This window comes from Quercus lobata, chromosome 4 (assembly GCF_001633185.2).
Source record: "Quercus lobata isolate SW786 chromosome 4, ValleyOak3.0 Primary Assembly, whole genome shotgun sequence".
Classification (NCBI taxonomy): domain Eukaryota; kingdom Viridiplantae; phylum Streptophyta; class Magnoliopsida; order Fagales; family Fagaceae; genus Quercus; species Quercus lobata.
This window is the reverse complement of record NC_044907.1, coordinates 19,528,688-19,546,309: the sequence shown is the minus strand read 5'-3', so window position 1 is coordinate 19,546,309 and position 17,622 is coordinate 19,528,688. Positions and strand designations below refer to the sequence as shown.

The 17,622-nt window shown below is 34.5% G+C and overlaps 1 protein-coding gene across 2 annotated transcripts; it reads right to left on the bottom strand.

Moving 5' to 3' along the window:
* Positions 1-7,718: 7,718 nt before the first annotated feature.
* Positions 7,719-13,239, bottom strand: LOC115988165 (putative F-box protein At1g32420). Of its 2 annotated transcripts, XM_031111811.1 has the most exons (5): positions 11,967-13,239; positions 9,897-9,956; positions 8,292-8,529; positions 8,077-8,164; positions 7,719-7,871 (listed from the first exon to the last, which is right to left on the bottom strand). In XM_031111811.1, the coding sequence occupies exons 1-4, from the start codon at positions 13,103-13,105 to the stop codon at positions 8,114-8,116; spliced, it is 1,488 nt and encodes a 495-aa protein (XP_030967671.1). In that variant the 5' UTR covers positions 13,106-13,239; the 3' UTR covers positions 7,719-7,871; positions 8,077-8,113. The 2 variants fall into 2 exon arrangements, with proteins under 2 accessions (XP_030967671.1, XP_030967672.1); XM_031111812.1 differs by lacking the exon at positions 9,897-9,956.
* Positions 13,240-17,622: the final 4,383 nt, after the last annotated feature.

The window sequence follows — 17,622 nt, the reverse complement described above, 5'->3', positions numbered from 1 at the left end:
GAATCAGAAAAATACCATTAACTCTAGTAAAAGCAAATAATAATACTAAAAAATCTAAGTAACTATTAACACCTAAAATAAAATACAATTGACTCCAAATCAAACACGACTATATTAAAATAAATCTTCCATTGTGCTTCCCACATCATCCTCGGCTGGTATGAGAAAACTTCACCTCGAGACCTGACATGTGAAAGGAAAAATTCTAGGATGGAAAACTTGCTTCAACCCTTGAATCAACTTTATTAGCACTGATATGAGATAAACATTGCATTCCTCCACATCATTGAGTTCAGGAAGAACCACTGTATCTAACTTTCCCACTTCAACAAGCTTTTTATATTCATGCATCATGGAGGGTTGATCCGTAGCACATGCATCAAACTCATTCACAATATGTGCACCCTCCCATGTTTTGCTTTATTGAGGAACTCTCTCTTCAGCAAGTATAGCAGAAATGCAGAATCTTTCTTATCAACTGTAGGCAATATATCTGATTCATCGACAAGTTGAAATAAATCTACTATACAAGTTGCAGATATTTTATCTTGTGACTTACTCTACAATATGTTCTCCTTGTTGGCATGAACATTGAAGCAGCATCTGTTGTCACATAACTCTATTTCAACTCTGGGTTTTGGTGGCTCAACATGATTGTTCCCTATCTTTGAAGCATTATCTTGAGGTTATTGGGCATTCTTAGGAAGAAAGCCTCCAAAAAACTGTGGAGAGCATTTAAATCATTCATCGTAGTTTGAAACTTCCCAAGCCTTTCAGAGAGGTCTTGGATAGCTTTCCATAGATTCTCTAAGGTCTGTTCCATGGAATATTATGCTAAAGTCAGCTGAGGATTAGAGACTGAGCAAACACTCATCCCGTATTAAAACTGTGCAAGGTCAGTATCTTTGCCTAATGTTGTTGCTTCAATCTAGAAAATTGGCATGAGGAGATAGGGGTAGGTAATTCTGTTGATAAAACTATGGGAAATATATTATTCTAAAGTGGTCTTTCAATTTTCCCCAAGTAATTGAAGATCAATGCAATCTAAACTAAAAGCTCGCATAATAGTTCAATTACTCTAAAGCTCTACCAGCAACTTTCGTTTCAGCAAACCCAACTTTTTTCTTTGTCATCTAATAAACCCAATTGCTGAATGAATTGGTCCATCTCAAATAACCAAACGTGGAAATCAGGTCTTAATCTTGATAACCATAAAAACAGATGGCTAGAATATTACAATGGTTCACTAATATATATAGTCTCAGCAAATTATTGGAACAGAAACTTGGATTGCTAACTGGCTAATATGCTCTGGAGTGATCATGGTGAGGGCCTTGATGGGCATATGGCAAGAGCATATTTGAAGCATAGGAATTTAATTGTGTGGGCTAATGGACTTGATGGGTAGAAAGCTCTTTTTTATTTTTTATTTTCCCTTTGGATCTTGACCAAAGGAGTCAGGCTAAAAGCTAACCATTTTTTATTTAAACGGAGCAAGTCTTGATATTTAGTGATCCAGGGCCTTTGTAGGAAATTTTGAAGCAGTGACTGAAGACCTCGGTGGCAGCAACGCTTGCAGTGGCTTCTCAATGGACTTCTGGTTGTACGCAGTATTAGAGGACTCAGACAGTGAGCAGTGGCACAAAAGACCTTGAGACTTGGGCTTCCGGTGATGCTATCAATGCAGTTGCCAGTTCAACTTGGTATGATGCCGTTTCAAGGGCAAGTCTAACTCAAGGCTGCTGGACTAAGATGGGCTCATCACTTGGCATGGGTGAGTGGTCAAATTGGGTTCTAGAGTTGGGCCAATGATTGTGAGAGGGGCTATGGTGGCAAAGATGCGTACTTAGGAAACTGCATAGGTTTCATTGGTAATTTTTTTTGGTGAACCATGGGATGCTTGACAATAACATATTGAAGTTTCCTCACATACTAAAATTGATGCAGGACAAACCAAAGCAATGCAACGATAGATTTGAAGAAGGAAAATAAAAAATATGTAACCTAAGAGTTAGCAGCTAGGCCTGCTTGGAGTCAGTTCCATGTTATGCTGGTAGGACAAATGTTTTCAAGCATAAAATAAGGGAAAACATTCTCCATTATTTTCTGACATTTTACAAATTTATGTTCCAAGATTGACCTAAGTTCCTACCATCAAATGAATAGAAAATATTCAAGAAATCCATTTTCTTTCCTTTGATTACACATAAAACAAATAGAGCCAAAGTGCAATAACAATCCATTAGTTCTAATATGAGAATTCCCTGTCTAGAAACAAAATTAGAAAAAAATGAACATATATAAAATAATATTAGCTAGAGGAAGCACAAAAAGTTTCAAACCATTTTTTTTTTTTTTTTTTGATCGGTAATAAGAGTTTTATTGATGAAAAAGAACAATGTGTTTACAATTGTAAACTCACTGCCCTTGAAACAAATACAATCAAACCATAAGGGAAGTCTAATAGAGATAAGGAAATTAGACAAGGAACTACAATGCGTAAGACCCCAAATACGAGACCACTCAAAAAGTTTCAAACCATATTAACCAAGGATATCATATTTTGTTGTACATAAATTTAAAATGAGTATGTTATGAATTTTAACTAACCAAAACTGCTTCTTTCAACATGTCCAAAGAACATAAGAGACCCACATAACTTGTTAAAAATTTCCATGAACTTTATCATTATACGCTGCTGGCAGCAACACTAAAGACTTGTAAAAGGCAGGGAGGGCTCGTGCCAACCACAAATATGGGTTGAGGCCAAACATTTAAAATTTTTTTTCACCACATAACTGCAAGTGGTGTCATGACATTTTGTTATGGGTTTAGCATTGGAACTCGAGTTAATGATATAACTTAAATATAGTGTGCAATCAAAGGTTCCTCCAAGGGTAGCTTTCTTTTCATGGTCTGCCTCCTTAGGTAAGATTTTAACTACTGACAACCTTTGCAAAAGGCGTATTCTTGTTCTTGATTGGTGCTATATGTGTAAGAGTTGTGGGGAATTGGTCGATCACTCTCTTCTTCATTACCCCATAGCTTGTGAGTTGTGGTCATTGGCGTTCTGTTTGTTTGGAATTCACTGGGTTATGCTACACAAGATTATTGAGTTGTTTGAGTCTTGGTAGGGTAAGTTTGGGCGGCATCGCAACATAGACTTTTGGAGACTGTGCTGCATTGTTTGATGTGGTGTATTTGACGTGAAAGGAATGCTAGAAGTTTTGAGGGATGTGAACGTTCTAGTGTTCTACGCTAGAGATTAAGTCCTTTTCTTGCAAACTCTCCTTGATTGAAGTGTGGCTTTGTCTCATTTTTATTGTTTTTCCCTTCCTGTTTGACTTGTCGTTGTAATTTTGGTTCTTGATTTGTGCCCCATAGTACATCTCCAATGTACTTGGGTTGGCTTTATTTTTAATAATATTTTACGTTACCTATTAAAAAAAATATAGTATGCAAGGTCCTCTCTTAAACGACCATCAAGAATACTTCACATCATGTCATTTACTAATACACTGTTTTGAAATTGACATATTGTTTTGCATCAATTTAAATTAATATAACGAAAATGGTAACATATTTTTAGACTGAATCCAAAACAATATGTCATGTACAAAACACACTATCAGAAGGCAATGACAATATGTCAGAATGCAAGCCTCATGAAAAGAAACACATTTTCAGATTGAATATGGAGTAGATTTGACAAGGTCTACGTATAAATAAATAAATAAAAGTTGATAACATCATTCTTTCATTAATATTGATCGTTCCCTGCTAGCAAATGTCTAATCCCATCATCAACCACAACCACAAAAGGGAATTTAACAATTTTGACTAATCTTGTGAGCCATTCAAGAGCAAATAAATTAACATCCAGATGCAGTATATTTAGATTTGAAACTTAATGTTTACTTATAGCCACACAACAACATGTAATATATACCAAGAATAAGATAGAACTGTGGAAAGTTAATGATGAAATTTTGAGTTGAATCGAGCTTTTACCTGAATTTCCTCTTCCTGCTCACTACCCATTGGGAACGTACAACATTTGGTTTGTCGAGTAAGACAAGGTTCTCCACATAGTTATCAGTACAAAAATTAATTTTCCACCCAGGAATGCCCAAATTCTTAACTTGCTGGCTCTCAGGGTCATATGAAGAGAGCTCTGTATCATCTCCTATATCATTTCTTTGCCATTGTTCCATAAATAATACATGGCCGTTCTCCCGGAAACCGAATACCCTGCTAATATATCCACTGAGATCAACAGTGAACAGTTCAGTCCAGGACTTAACAATGCCATATTCTTTCATCACCCAAATGGAATAACAACACTTGTTTGTCCACAAGCTCATTAAATACTAGAGAAAGTGATCCCCTGAATCCATAAATATGAAACTTATTTTTCGCTCTGACTTTAGCCTTTGGCAATGCTATCCTGTGAAAAACCTCCTCGCTAAAATCAAATGACAAAACAAATGGACAAACTTTTAATCCATCAGTATAGCTCACCTGAAAATGGACAGCCCCATTTACAAAGGCCACTGCTGTGTGCCAACCATACTGAAACTCAAACATAATCCAAGTGCCCTCTTTGAATTTGTTAGTATTATATTTTTTTGATTATAATCATTGGTCCGGGAATCAAACTCGAATCCAGAACGACATTTAAGGGGTCCGTAAGTCTTGCGAAGGATAATAAATTTTCTAATACAGGGATTCCAAAGAATAAAGCGCTTGTCTTCAAAAAGGCAAAACAATCCATTTACCGAACCGATTAAGTCAAAAGAACTCGTTAGTGGGAACTCAACATTCTGAAATTGATGAAATGAGGAGTCATTATTATTGTCATCGTGGATGAATTTGTAATGCCTACAATCGCTGTCGTCGATAACAATTAATTTGTTGGAGTTGGAGGGAAGTGAAAGTGAACGAGTGAGGTGGGAATCGATGAAGGCAGGGGTAGTGATTAGAGATTTCCATGATTTTGAAACGCATCTTAATCGAATTAGAGATTTCACGGATAGTCTCTGCAGGATTTCTATCAGCACTTCATCTGGGAGATAATCTGACATTCCTTTCGATTCTTACTTCTCTTAACCCCAATTGAGAATTTGAGGGCTACTGATACTGGTGGGAAAAACAGGTCAGAATGAGTGTGGATTTAGCTACGGCGTTCAAATAAGTGAATAACTTAAAACTTATAAAGTTGTCTAGGGTTACCATCTTGCTTATACTAAAACCTAATTATTGCAATCATTAGAAGTTGACGTTATAAAGTCAAATTTTGTTTTTTTTTTAAAAAACCTTATAGGTGGGATGGTAGAGTTTACCATAAAAGTATAAATGTGAAAAGAAGAAACAACACACTGCCATACTTTAATAATTTTTCAAAAAAAATTAATTGCTCCATTTGTTTTGAAATAAAATATTTTATGGAAAATTATTTTCAATTTTTAGGTATTTGTTTGCATATAAAATGTGGTCAAATTTGTAGAATATTTTTCGTTGAGTGTAAAATCTTTTATAAAAAGCTGTAAAAATGTTTTACATTTAAAACAACCAATGAACTCCTCTGTAATTTTAAAACAACCAATGAACTCCGTTGTCCTAGAAGTGTCAATATTATGGCATCAAGAATACACCAACCAATGAATTCTAATCAATTCTTCAACAAATAAAGAAATAACAAAACACCCAAATCAAATCAATATCCTATAAAGAACCGACACAAATTTTCTCTCATTATGTACCATACTCCACAAACATAATTGCGTAGAAAATATTTTTGAAATTCATTTTCTTTCCCCCTGAGCATCCTTGAAACAAATATAGATAAAGTGCAATAGTAAGCTAGGAAGCACGGACACTTCATTTAGGATGCTATACCTGTGTCATATTTATGTTGTACCCATCTTATACCGGTGTTGTATTAACAATTTTAAATTATAATTTTTAGAAATTACTTATGTAATCATGTTGTACCCGTGTCCATACCCAAACCCGTGTCTATATCCGTACTTCCTAGTAGAAAGTAACTATCATGTATAAATAGTTCTATCTACAGGAAATGGAAAGTGTCAAACTATGTAACTCTAAGGGGTATATTATATTGTGTTGTGCTTGTACATACATTTGAAATGCATATATTCCGAATTTTTGCCAAACAGAAATGCTTCTTTCAGCTTTTCCAAAGAACATAACCAATTACCATAGATCTGGTTTTCTCCCTATAGCAACCAGACCATGTAACAATCAAATAATGTAAAATAAAAATCCTATTCTATACACAAATCTATTCCAAAATTCTATCCACAAAACTCTAATAAATTTCCATTGGTAGGCCCAAAAAATTATTTTAGAAGACAGTGTCCAATTTACCCTCCCTTCCCCACTAACATCAATATCCTTTCCATATCAACACACAACCAAAGTAAATCAATAGAGTGATGAAGATAAAAAATCTATAAGTCATATATTCAGCTAAACAAAACAACTTATTTATGGCCAATCACCACTTTTTCTCCTTAAAGTTTTTCCCATTTTTCAATTTGTTCCTTAGTGTAAGGACACGATTCTCTGGCGGCCCAATAAGGATGTTGGGCTCGCGCATGAAAGATCCCTCACAATATGATTTGTAGAGAGTGGGCTTGAAAAGCTAGCCGCTGGTCACGGGGCGATGTCCGATCCTGGTTTTAGAGGAATTCAGGTAGAAAAAGGAGTTGGGCCTGAACATTTAAGCCCTAAGACGTCGCACCCTATGGGATGGGGCTCCTCGGAGTTGATCCGAGGACCATTGAGGCCTTACCCCGGTTATCCAACGACGGACTTTCTTCAGTGAAGTCCGGTGTTGTTGAGATGTTATCCTCCAAGTGATCCTTCTCTTTTTGGGGGTGGGCTGGGATCCCCCTCTAGATTTACTTACTTTCTTCTTTTATACTCGTCTGTGTTAATTGTCCTTCGTCCACGTGTAGGGTCAATCTTTACAAGACTGATATTTGTCTCATCAGTCTAATCCCAGAATCGTTGGGTATGGTTGATAAGGCTGCAGAGTACGGCTCTGTCATGTGTTGGGTCTTATCTGGAAGGGTAGTATGGATAACTTCCCCAAGATATTTTGGATCTCCTTACAAATTCGTCCCTATACCAGTTTTACCTCTTTATTTCGGTGGGATTCAGGATCTGCCGAGGACCAAACTGTCCTCGGCTGCCTTCCAAAAATTGTTTTGTGCTCTGTACTGTAGAGCTTGGGCCACAGCTCTCCTCGGACTGGGCCTTCGGATTTTCCAGGAGCAATTGGGCTTGGTCCTTAAATCATTGGGCCCCACACTTAGAGTTTCAAAAGTAGCAATCAAAACCTTTAAAATTTGTAACGTAAAATAATCCAAATCGATCCTTAAACTTTGACCCATTACCCATTTTCTTCCTATTTAAATCCTTGTACTGTCCCAACATTAGATTAGAGAACTATTCAACAAATTCAAGTATAAAAAAGTGGAAATATTTTTTTTATTTTTTTGGTTCCATGTCAATACCATGTAGCAATTATAAGTGATCGTGGTGGCCACTCACTTGTCGTGTCCCTGTCAATATAACAATAATTACTACAAATTATCATTTTTTTTCCTAACATTTATTTAGCTCAACCAAACAAAGCAAATGCATATTCATTGTCTATCATTCCACATTCCCACTCCTTCAACCAAACACACATCAACGAAATTACAAATCTTTCATTTCTCTTACTTTTTTATCCTCCTACTTTTCAATAACATGATTACAAGTTGTTAAACTGCACATAATACAAATATGAAAGTTGGATTACAAAATATAAATTGCTCCACATTGAGTGATTTTTGTACCTACAACACAAGGATAAATTTATTAGTATTTTATCTAGAAAAATAATATAATTCCAAACATAATTTGAACACCACAATAATAAGAAATCTTCTCATATAAATTAATTGCATATTTTATCACTGTCAAACAAGTCCAACTTTATAAATTGCATATTTCATTACTATCAAACAAGTCCAACATTTTCCAAGTATAATGACATATTACCACGAGGTGGCAACTCTTAGCACGTTGAAGAAGATTTTTATCCAAGATATGAACCAACATCTCCAACACCGCTAGAAGTGTTCTCAACCTAAAATGACCAATAAATGAATAGCTCCATTACTTAATATTATGAAAAAAGTGAGAAAAAAGGATAATATAGATATATATATATATATATATATATATATAATGTAAAAGCATAATGTAGTCATAACCTGGTTATTCCATTGTTGAACCAATAAGGACAGTGATTTTAAAGTGGCCATTTGCGATTTTAAAGAGGTCATTTCTGTTTTTAAAGTGGCTATTTCTTCCTGTTGATGTACCATTGCCTTTTTGAGCTTGCAGATTGTTTCTTTATCTCTGACTCTCTCTTCCTGTTGATCTACCATTGCCTTTTTGAGCTTGCAGATTGTTTCTTTATCTCTTACTCTCTCATCCTCTGATTCCACCCTATGATAAGATAAATGCGTTGTAAGATATATAATATTTAACTCAAGACATTTAATAACTAAGCATATTATTAATGTAAAATAAATTTATTATTGTGAGACATAATTAATCATCCCTCATTTATTAAGCAAACATATTTATTGTAAAACATTTTAAAACTGAACATATATATAGTAAGACAAATTTATTATATGATATTCATTATTTACCAATTTTAATGAAATACTAATCATCCACTATACTAATTGTGAGATACTAAAAATACGGCCACTTCTTTATAATTCCCTTTCAATTGATCAACCATTTAGATGAGGAGTGGCCCAAAGTCAAAGTAATTATATAGTGCATTACCTACATTCAGAATATGAATGGTGTCATCAGCCTTCAAAAAGAAAAGAAAAAAGAAATACCACATTCCCTCTAAAACAATTCAGCAGTAAATGAAGGATGTTAATTCTCCACTTGCCACCACAGTATAATGAACTTGTAAAATTGAATAACAATCCCACATAATCAAAAACCCAACAAAGAGACAAGTAGAAAAACTGAACTTAATCTGTAATCCACAACAAAATGCCAAGTAATACTTGATATAGGAATAGAAAATAAACTATAGAGCACATAAGCAACACAACAGAACAATCAAAGAATATTTCAAATGCACTAGATTTTAGCAAAAGAAAAAAATAAGAGAGAAAAGGAAAAGCATACCCTTCACCACTCCCCCCCCCCCCCCCCTTTTTTTTTTCTATACCAGTTTAACTCTAACTGTACACCATAAAATGGAAATTATTACTTGACCAACTAGTCACTCACTCATGGAATGGTTGAGGAGACAGTGACCTTGAGAAAGAGAAAATCATGCCTAACCATACCATATAAAAACCATATCCAATAAGGCATTTATAATCCATATTATGAAAAGCCCATGAAATTACCAGGTCCATTGACAAAGCCAAGCATGCAATCAAAACACATCCAAAAGCTTGATTTTGCACTTGTTATCCTAATAGATCATCTAAATCTATCCAAAATTGCAATTAAAGCAACCAAATTGAAGTTTTCTATCCAAAACAAGCTACAATCAATAATAAATTAACCAATATCTGAACAATGGATTCAAACTCAAAGAAAAATATCAAAGAATGGATTCATATAAGTTAAAAGGACCAAATGATGTTGCAAATAACCAAATATTGGCCCACATTGCTCAAAACATTTACAACGAAACCCACCAGAACCCAAAATTTAAAGTCTAAAATTGCAAACAACCACAATTACACCCCAGAATAATCTCGGATAACACAGAATACCAAAACCATTACATCCAATTCCTCAAAAAACCCTAAATTGTCTAAGATAATTACCTGCCAATGCCACCCGCCAAGGTCAGCGCCTTCTTGACCACACCTTGAAGACCCACAGCACTGATTTGATCCGATTTTGAAAAAAAAAAAAAAAAAAAAAAAAAAAGCTTTAGGTCCAAGTACATATCAGACACTAAAAGGCAAAAAGGAAAATAAGAGAGAATGAGAGCTGTGATCAAGTGATAGAAAGGTAGTGAAAGAGAGAATCAATTTAGAGAGAGAGAAGACAATGTGAAAAGGGGAAAAAGAAGGTCGACTGCACCATTGGCAATGACCGACAACAGCGGTGTTGCTTGGATGACAGCATCCAATGAGAGAGAGAGAGAGAGTTGATCTGGGGAAGGGGGGATTTGATTTGTATGACCACTACTACAGAACCTAATTGGCCAGTGAGAATCGAACCTAATCATAAATATTGGCAAATCAAAATAATGCATAAATCAATAAACAAAATTTAAAAGAAAGTTCAGGATGAAATCAAAATTTAAAGAAGGCTAGATCAGTGAGAGTGGTGGATTGGCTTCTGTATCTTTCCTCTTGGGGACCCAAATTTAAAGCAAAGCAAAAAGAAGCAAATGCAATGCAACTATTAGAGAGAGAGAAAAGAGATAAATTGTGATCAACGTTATTTCAATAGAAGTAGAGTGGAGTGAGTTCTGTTGTAATAGTAGTGAGAACCATGAAACTAACCATACGTTAAAAACCACTACTAGACATTCAAATATTTTGTCTACATGTCACAAAACAGCGCCTACACATATAATCTAATAGTCTGTTTTTTTAACTGCTACTATAGGAACCACCTTTAGAACTCGCCTTTTTTTAAGCATAATTTTATCATTATTCATTAATTCTACCCATGTTATTTTATGTCTTGACTCAGAACAAATCAAACGATGCAACAGTAAAATTGAGGAGCAGAAATATAAAAGATAGGTAGCCTAAGAGTCAACACCTAAGCCTACATGGAGTCAGCATGAAACAAGAGAAAACCTCCGCACGTTAGCTTATAAGGTTGGTTGGAGTCAACACCAAACCATCGAGACAATTTCTAGAGAAAGTTTATTCATAAAAAATAATCCTCCCCCGGTAGGTTTATGTTGTGCTTATATAGACTACTAAACCCTAATTCTAACTAACACACTAATCCTAATAATGCCATATCTCCAAATTTCATCTCACACTCAAATTGAATCAACATATCCGCCTGTACATGAGATGAATTTGGAGATATGGCATTGTTTGAGTAATAATGCTAGAGATACAAACTATTTTACAATTGTCATTTCTAATAAGAGACCCACATCACTTATTAGAAAGTTACATGAACTTCATCATTGTACGCTGCTGGCAGCAACCACTAAAGACTTGTAAGAGGCAGGGAAGGCTATCTCCGACTACAAAGTATGGGTTTAGGCCAAACATTTACAAGTTTTTTTAACCACATAACTGCAGGTAGTGTCATGACATTTTGTTATAGTCTTAGTGTTAAAACCAGAGTCAATGATATAACTTAAATATAGTGTGCAATGTCCTCTCATAAACGACCACCAAGAATACCTCAAATCATGTCATTTACTGATACTGTGTTATGTACATGACATATTGTTTTGCATCAATGCAAATTTATGAAAAGGAAATAGTAACGCAATTTTAGATTAAATGCAAAAAAATATGCCATGTACAGAACACAGTATCAAAAGGCAATGACAAAATGTCAAAATGCAAACCTCATGAAAAGGAAACACACTTTTAGATTGAATATGGTGTAGATTTGACAAGGTCTGCATATAGAAAAAAGATGATAACATCAATCTTTCATTAATATTTATCGCTTACTGCTAGCAAATGTCTAATCCCATCATCAACCACAACCACAAAATGGAATTTAACAATTCCGACTGGTCTTGTTAGCCATTCAAGAACAAATTAACATCCAGATGCAGTATATTGAGGTTTGAAACTTAATGTTTACTTATATAGCCACACAACAATATGTAGTATATACCAAGAATAAGATAGAACTGAGTAAAGTAAATGATGAAATTTTGAGTTGAATTGAGCTTTTACCAGAATTTCCTCTTCCTGCTCCCTACCCAACGGGAAAGTTCACCATTTTGTTTGTCGAATAAGACTGGTTTGTCGAGTAAGACAAGGTTCTCCACATAATAATGAACACAAGAATAGCTTAGCCACCCATAAAAGCCCAAATTCTTAAGTTGTTGGCTCTGAGGGTCATATGAAGAGAGCCTCGCATTCTTTCCTAGGCCTGCTTGCATAAATATATGACCATTCTTTTGGAAACCTAACACACTTCTAAATTCTCCAGTGAGATTAATAGTATACAGTTTAATCCAAGACTTGACAACACCACATTCTTTCATCACCCAAATGAAACAACTACGTTTGTTGTCCACAAGCTCAATATATACTACAGAAAGTGATCCCCTAAATCCGAAAATATCATAATCAGTCTTCGCTCCGAATTTTGGCAATGCTGTCATGTGAAAAACCTCATCACTTAAATCAAATGACAAAACAGATGGACCAACTTTTAATCTAGGGGTATTGATGCAATCTCTCACCCCAAAATGGACAGCCCCATTTATAAAGGCATCCCTGCGACACGAAAGATCACGCGTAATCCCGGGCAAAAGCGAGGCGGCAGCACCAGCTTTTCTTCTCCAAGAGCCCTCTTTAAGAGAGTAAACCTCAACCAGAAGTGGTTTGGGAGTGTACGGAAATGCAATCCTCACCACCTTATAATCATTGGTCCTTGCATCAAACCCAAACACGGAACGAGATAAAACATGGTCGTAATCCCTGGGAAGGGTAATGAATTTTCTAATACAGGGATTCCAAAGAATAAACTGCTCATCTTGAATAAGGCAGAACAATCCATTCACGGAACCGATTAACCGAAAACAATTCGTTAGAGGGAACTCAACATTCTGATACTGATCAAATGAGGAGTCATTGTGGATGAATTTGTAGTGCTCTACTTTGGCTGCAATATCGCAGTGCCTAAATATTAATTTGTTGGAATTGGAGGGATGTGAAAGTGATTGAGTGAGATGGGAATCGATGAAGGCAGAGCTTGTGATTAGATAGTTCCATGATTTTGAAACGCACCTGAATCGAATTAGGGATTTAGCGGGTAGTCTGTGCAGTATCTCACGCACCACTTCGTCTGGGAGATAGTCCGACATTTCTCTTTCAATTCGAAGATTTGAGGGTTGAAACACTTGAGCTTGAGAATGGCGTAAGCATAAAGAGAGATGGACGAGTGTTCCCTGAACTATATGCCGTCTCAGGTTGTCTACTGGAGTATAGTTTAGACACTGTTCAGCAAACATGTTCGTAATCTTGAGCTGAAGTTCATTTTAAATCTTTTTTTTTTTTCTATTCTTTTCTTTAAAAAAAAAAAAAAAAAACTTTGTGTCAACCTGGTGGAAAAAATAAAAATAAAATAAAATGGGTAAAATACTGTTAACATTATGAGACTGGAGTTAATGTTATTTAGGTCCAAGACTTTTCAAATTTAATCAACTCAATCTCTAAACTAGTAAATCTAACTTGGACCTAAACTGTTACTCTTTTATATATATATATATATATATATATATATATATATCTCTTACAGTAGTTAGGGATTAAGTTGGTCAGTTTTGAAAAACTTTGGACTTAGTTAACATGAACCCAAACCGCAATGTCAACAGTATTTTACCCAAAAAAAAAACTCACGTGAGCTAATAGTTACAAAAATCCATAATCTACAATTTTTTGTTTAATAGTTAAAATTAATTACTCCCTCCGTCTCACTTTGTTTGTCTTGTTTGAAAAGTCAAACATTTTAAGAGAACATCATTTATTGTCTCGTCTGCCTTATAAAAATGTATAATGTAAGGACTCAATTTGTAACGATCCCAAACTGGTCTTGGGTTCGTACGTTAAAAGGCCCAAATAATAAAATTTGTAGAGCGTGGGTGTTCAAGAACTAGATTAACTTCTTTAAAAGTAAAAAAGACTCAACCCTCTTCATACCATCTTCACCACACACGTGTAAGTTAGGTTGAGGAGATCTCTTTCTGTCCCATCTAACACCTTCTGGAACCTCCTTCTAGCAGCTGTAAGGCTGCTTCATCACTGTTCAGGCATCACTTCCACATTAATGCGGCCAGAGAGTTGGTTGAGAGGCAATTAATGCAGAGGCAGCTGTTGCCATAGATATTTGTTTGCCTTCTCTCTCTTACCTTTGGCCCCTTATCCCACCTTTAATAGTGACGTAGCTCCGAAGTAGGTTTATAACAAGATGGCGCCTTGATCGTCCTCGGACTCATATTGCCAAGAAGAATTTTGTCCTCGGACGAATACTAAACTCACTTTTCGTAATATTCACTCTCCCTTTCATTTGGTTACCCCTTCAATCTGATATGGGCCTCCTCGGACAGGTTTGCATCCTCGGATGGGCCATAGGCCCAATTAACTTGACTTTAATAATTTTAGTGACCGACCGGCCCCCACATATAAGTTTATAAAATTACCCTTAAATAAATGTATCAGCTTTTTAAAAAAAAAAGTTATTCTTAATGAGGCTTAGGGGTATAAAAGGAATATTAGTAAACTAATAACTATTATTTTTAGAAACAGGAAAATATTTTGGGACATCTCAAAATGGAATAGATGACAAACAAAGTGGGATGGAGGGAGTAGATAACATAATTAATAGGCCAAAATGCAAAATTCATGCTATAAGTTTCATCACTTTTCATTTCAATCCTCTATAATTGCATTCTGTCATTTCAGCCTTTTAAATCTCAATCCTCCTCAATTCAGTCCTCCTTTAACATTCCGTCTATATCTGCCATTAACTTGCCCAACACAACGTCGTTTTGACCATAATTTAATTATTTATTTCTTAAATAAAAAATGTTAATTAAAATAAAACCCAAAGAAACTAAACCTAGAAAACCAAGAAAATTAAACCCTTACCCAAAGGTGTATTGATTGGAGTCGAGTACACCTCCTGGAGCAGAGCCACCGCATACACCTCCTAGAGCGTAGCCAAGCCATCGAGAAACCCTATAGCTAGGATGCCGAGAAACACCTCGCAATCTCTTTCTCCCTCTCGATCTCTCTTTCTCCCTCTCAATCTCTCACTTATTGAGTTAGGCTTGAGATTTTGGTGGTGTTGTTCATGTTCTTCAGATGAGGTGGGTCGGGCTATTTTAATTTCTAGGTTTAAAAAAAAATTGAGAAATAAATAATTAAATAAATATTAAATTATGGTCAAAACAACATCGTTTTGGGCAGTTATGGACAAAAAGTTAACAGAGGGCAAATTGAATTGAGGAAGATTGAGAGTTAAAGGACTTAAATGACACAATGCAAACATAGATGACTAAAATGAAAAGTAATAAAACTTAGGGAGTGAGTTTTGCATTTTGGCCTAATTAATACTACAATTTTTTCTCACGCAAAAAAGTTTAGTAACACAGACAAAGAGAGCTAATAACTTTTATGAACTTGAAATTATTAAGTTTGAAGTATGAAAAACACAAAGCATTTTTATTACTTCTTCCTTTGTAATCTCTCATCTAAATCCTCTATCAATTTGATTATCAAATATGGTTAACGCCTTCGATTATAAAAATTGGTGATTCAGATTCTCTAGACTAAATCAGTCTTTCAAAAAATAAAGAACACTAATATATTTCCATTAAAGTTAGACTATTAAATACTAATGCAAAAACACCCCCACCAATTTTTATGCTTATATCCTCAATCCAACAAATTCATTCCAACATCAACACCCTTAAGCTTCGTTTGGGAGTTCATAAGGGAATGGAATGAAATTGAATAAAATAATTATAAGGGAATGGAATGTATTTAAGCAAGGGAAATGAATGGAAAAGAAAAGAATGAAATGAAATGGAATTAAGTAATTTTAATTAGATGTTTTAAAATAAATGAATGGAAATGAATGAAAATGAATGGAATGTAAGTAATCTTATTTAAGAGTAACATAGAGGGAATGTAATAAAATCATTTTATGGCAATATTACTATTAGACCCCTATTTTAAAATAAATGGTTAAATATATATGGGTATTTTTGGAGTTTTAATTAAAAAAACTCATTAAATCTAATTTTATTCCCTCTCATTCCTCCCAATTTCGGAAAGAATGAAAATGTGAGATTTAAGGGAATAGAGAGGAATGAGTGTTCCTTCCTATTCATTCTATTTCCTCCCACTTAGCCAAAACTCCCAAAATACCCCTATATATTCAACCTTTTATTTTAAAATAAGAGTCTAATAGTAATATTGTCATAAAATAATTCTATTTCATTCCCTCTATAGCCCAGTTTGGATCCACGTTTGCGTGTTTGCTCTTTTTTTTTTTTTTAATGAACAGTGCACCAAGGCATATAAACAGTAAAAAAAAGAGTGAACAGTAATTTTTCACACATTTAAAAATTATTTTGCTACAATATTTTCAGTTTTCAGCAAAATAAGTTGTATCCAAATGGACCCTATGTTACTCTCAAACAAAATTACTTACATTCCATTCATTTTCATTCATTTACCTTCCTTTATTTTAAAATATCCAATCAAAATTACTTAATTCTATTCCATTCTTTTTCATTCCTTTCTCTTACTTAAATACATTATATTCTATTTTATTCTCTTATGATAATTTCATTCCATTCCCTTATGAACTTCCTTATGCGCAAAATTGAACTTCAATTGTAAGATCTAATTGGATTTTTTTCTAAGTTTTGCCTTTCATTCCATTCCCTTATGAACTTCCTTATGCACAAAATTGAACTTCAATTGTAAGATTTAATTGGATTTTTTTTCTAAGTTTTGCCTCTCTCTCTCTCTCTCGGTTTTACTTTCAAGAATTTTAAATTCGGAGACAATGGTAATTTGGTGATTTCGCTAGCCACTGAAATGCACCATATATTGGTGGGGCCATGAGTCTCAAAAATTGTACTTCCTATCCTATTTGGTTGTAGTAGTAGTTCCCAGCGTTTTTTTTTTTTTTTTTTTTTTTTTTTTTTTCACTTTTTTTTTTTATATTATAAAACATACTCTAAATTGCTTTCATCTTTGGCATAATTCCAATCCACCTAGGAGTTTTTTTTTTTTTTTTTTTTGATAACCAATCCACCTAGGAGTTGATTGAAAGAGTCCAACAGCTTTGGTTCTCCCTATAGCAAACTAGACCAGGTAACAATCAAATAATGTAAAATAAAAGTTTTATACATTAAAAACTGGTGAGGCCGAAGTAGAATCCTATTCTACAAACAAATCTATTCCAAAATTCTATCCACAAAACTCTAATCAATTTCCAATGGAAGGCCAAAAAATTATTTTAGAAGTAAAAGGTGTACAATTTACCCTGCCTTTTTCCCTCCACTAACATCAATAGCCTTTACATATCAACACAACCAAAGTAAATCAATAGAGTGATGAAGATAAAAAGTCTAAGTCATATATTCAGCTAAATAAAACAATACTTATTTATTGGCAAACACCACTTTTGACCCATTACCCATTTTCTTCCCATTTAAATCCTTGTATTGTCCCAACATTAGATTAGAGAACTATTCAACAAATTTACGTATAGAAAAGTGGCAATATTATCCTTCTTCTTTTTTTTGTTCCATGTCAATACCATGTAGCAATTTTAAGTCATCATGGTCGCCACAGGTCACTCGAC

Bases quoted from the DNA above. Each gene is read 5' to 3' on its own strand.
- LOC115988165 (XM_031111811.1), bottom strand. From the start codon at position 13,105: ATGTCGGACTATCTCCCAGACGAAGTGGTGCGTGAGATACTGCACAGA. The intron at 9,957-11,966 runs GTAAAAGCTCAA...GGATCAAATCAG, and splicing joins AGCAGGAAGAGGAAATTCTG to TGCTGTGGGTCTTCAAGGTG. The intron at 8,530-9,896 runs GTAATTATCTTA...ATCTTATCATAG, and splicing joins TTGGCGGGTGGCATTGGCAG to GGTGGAATCAGAGGATGAGA.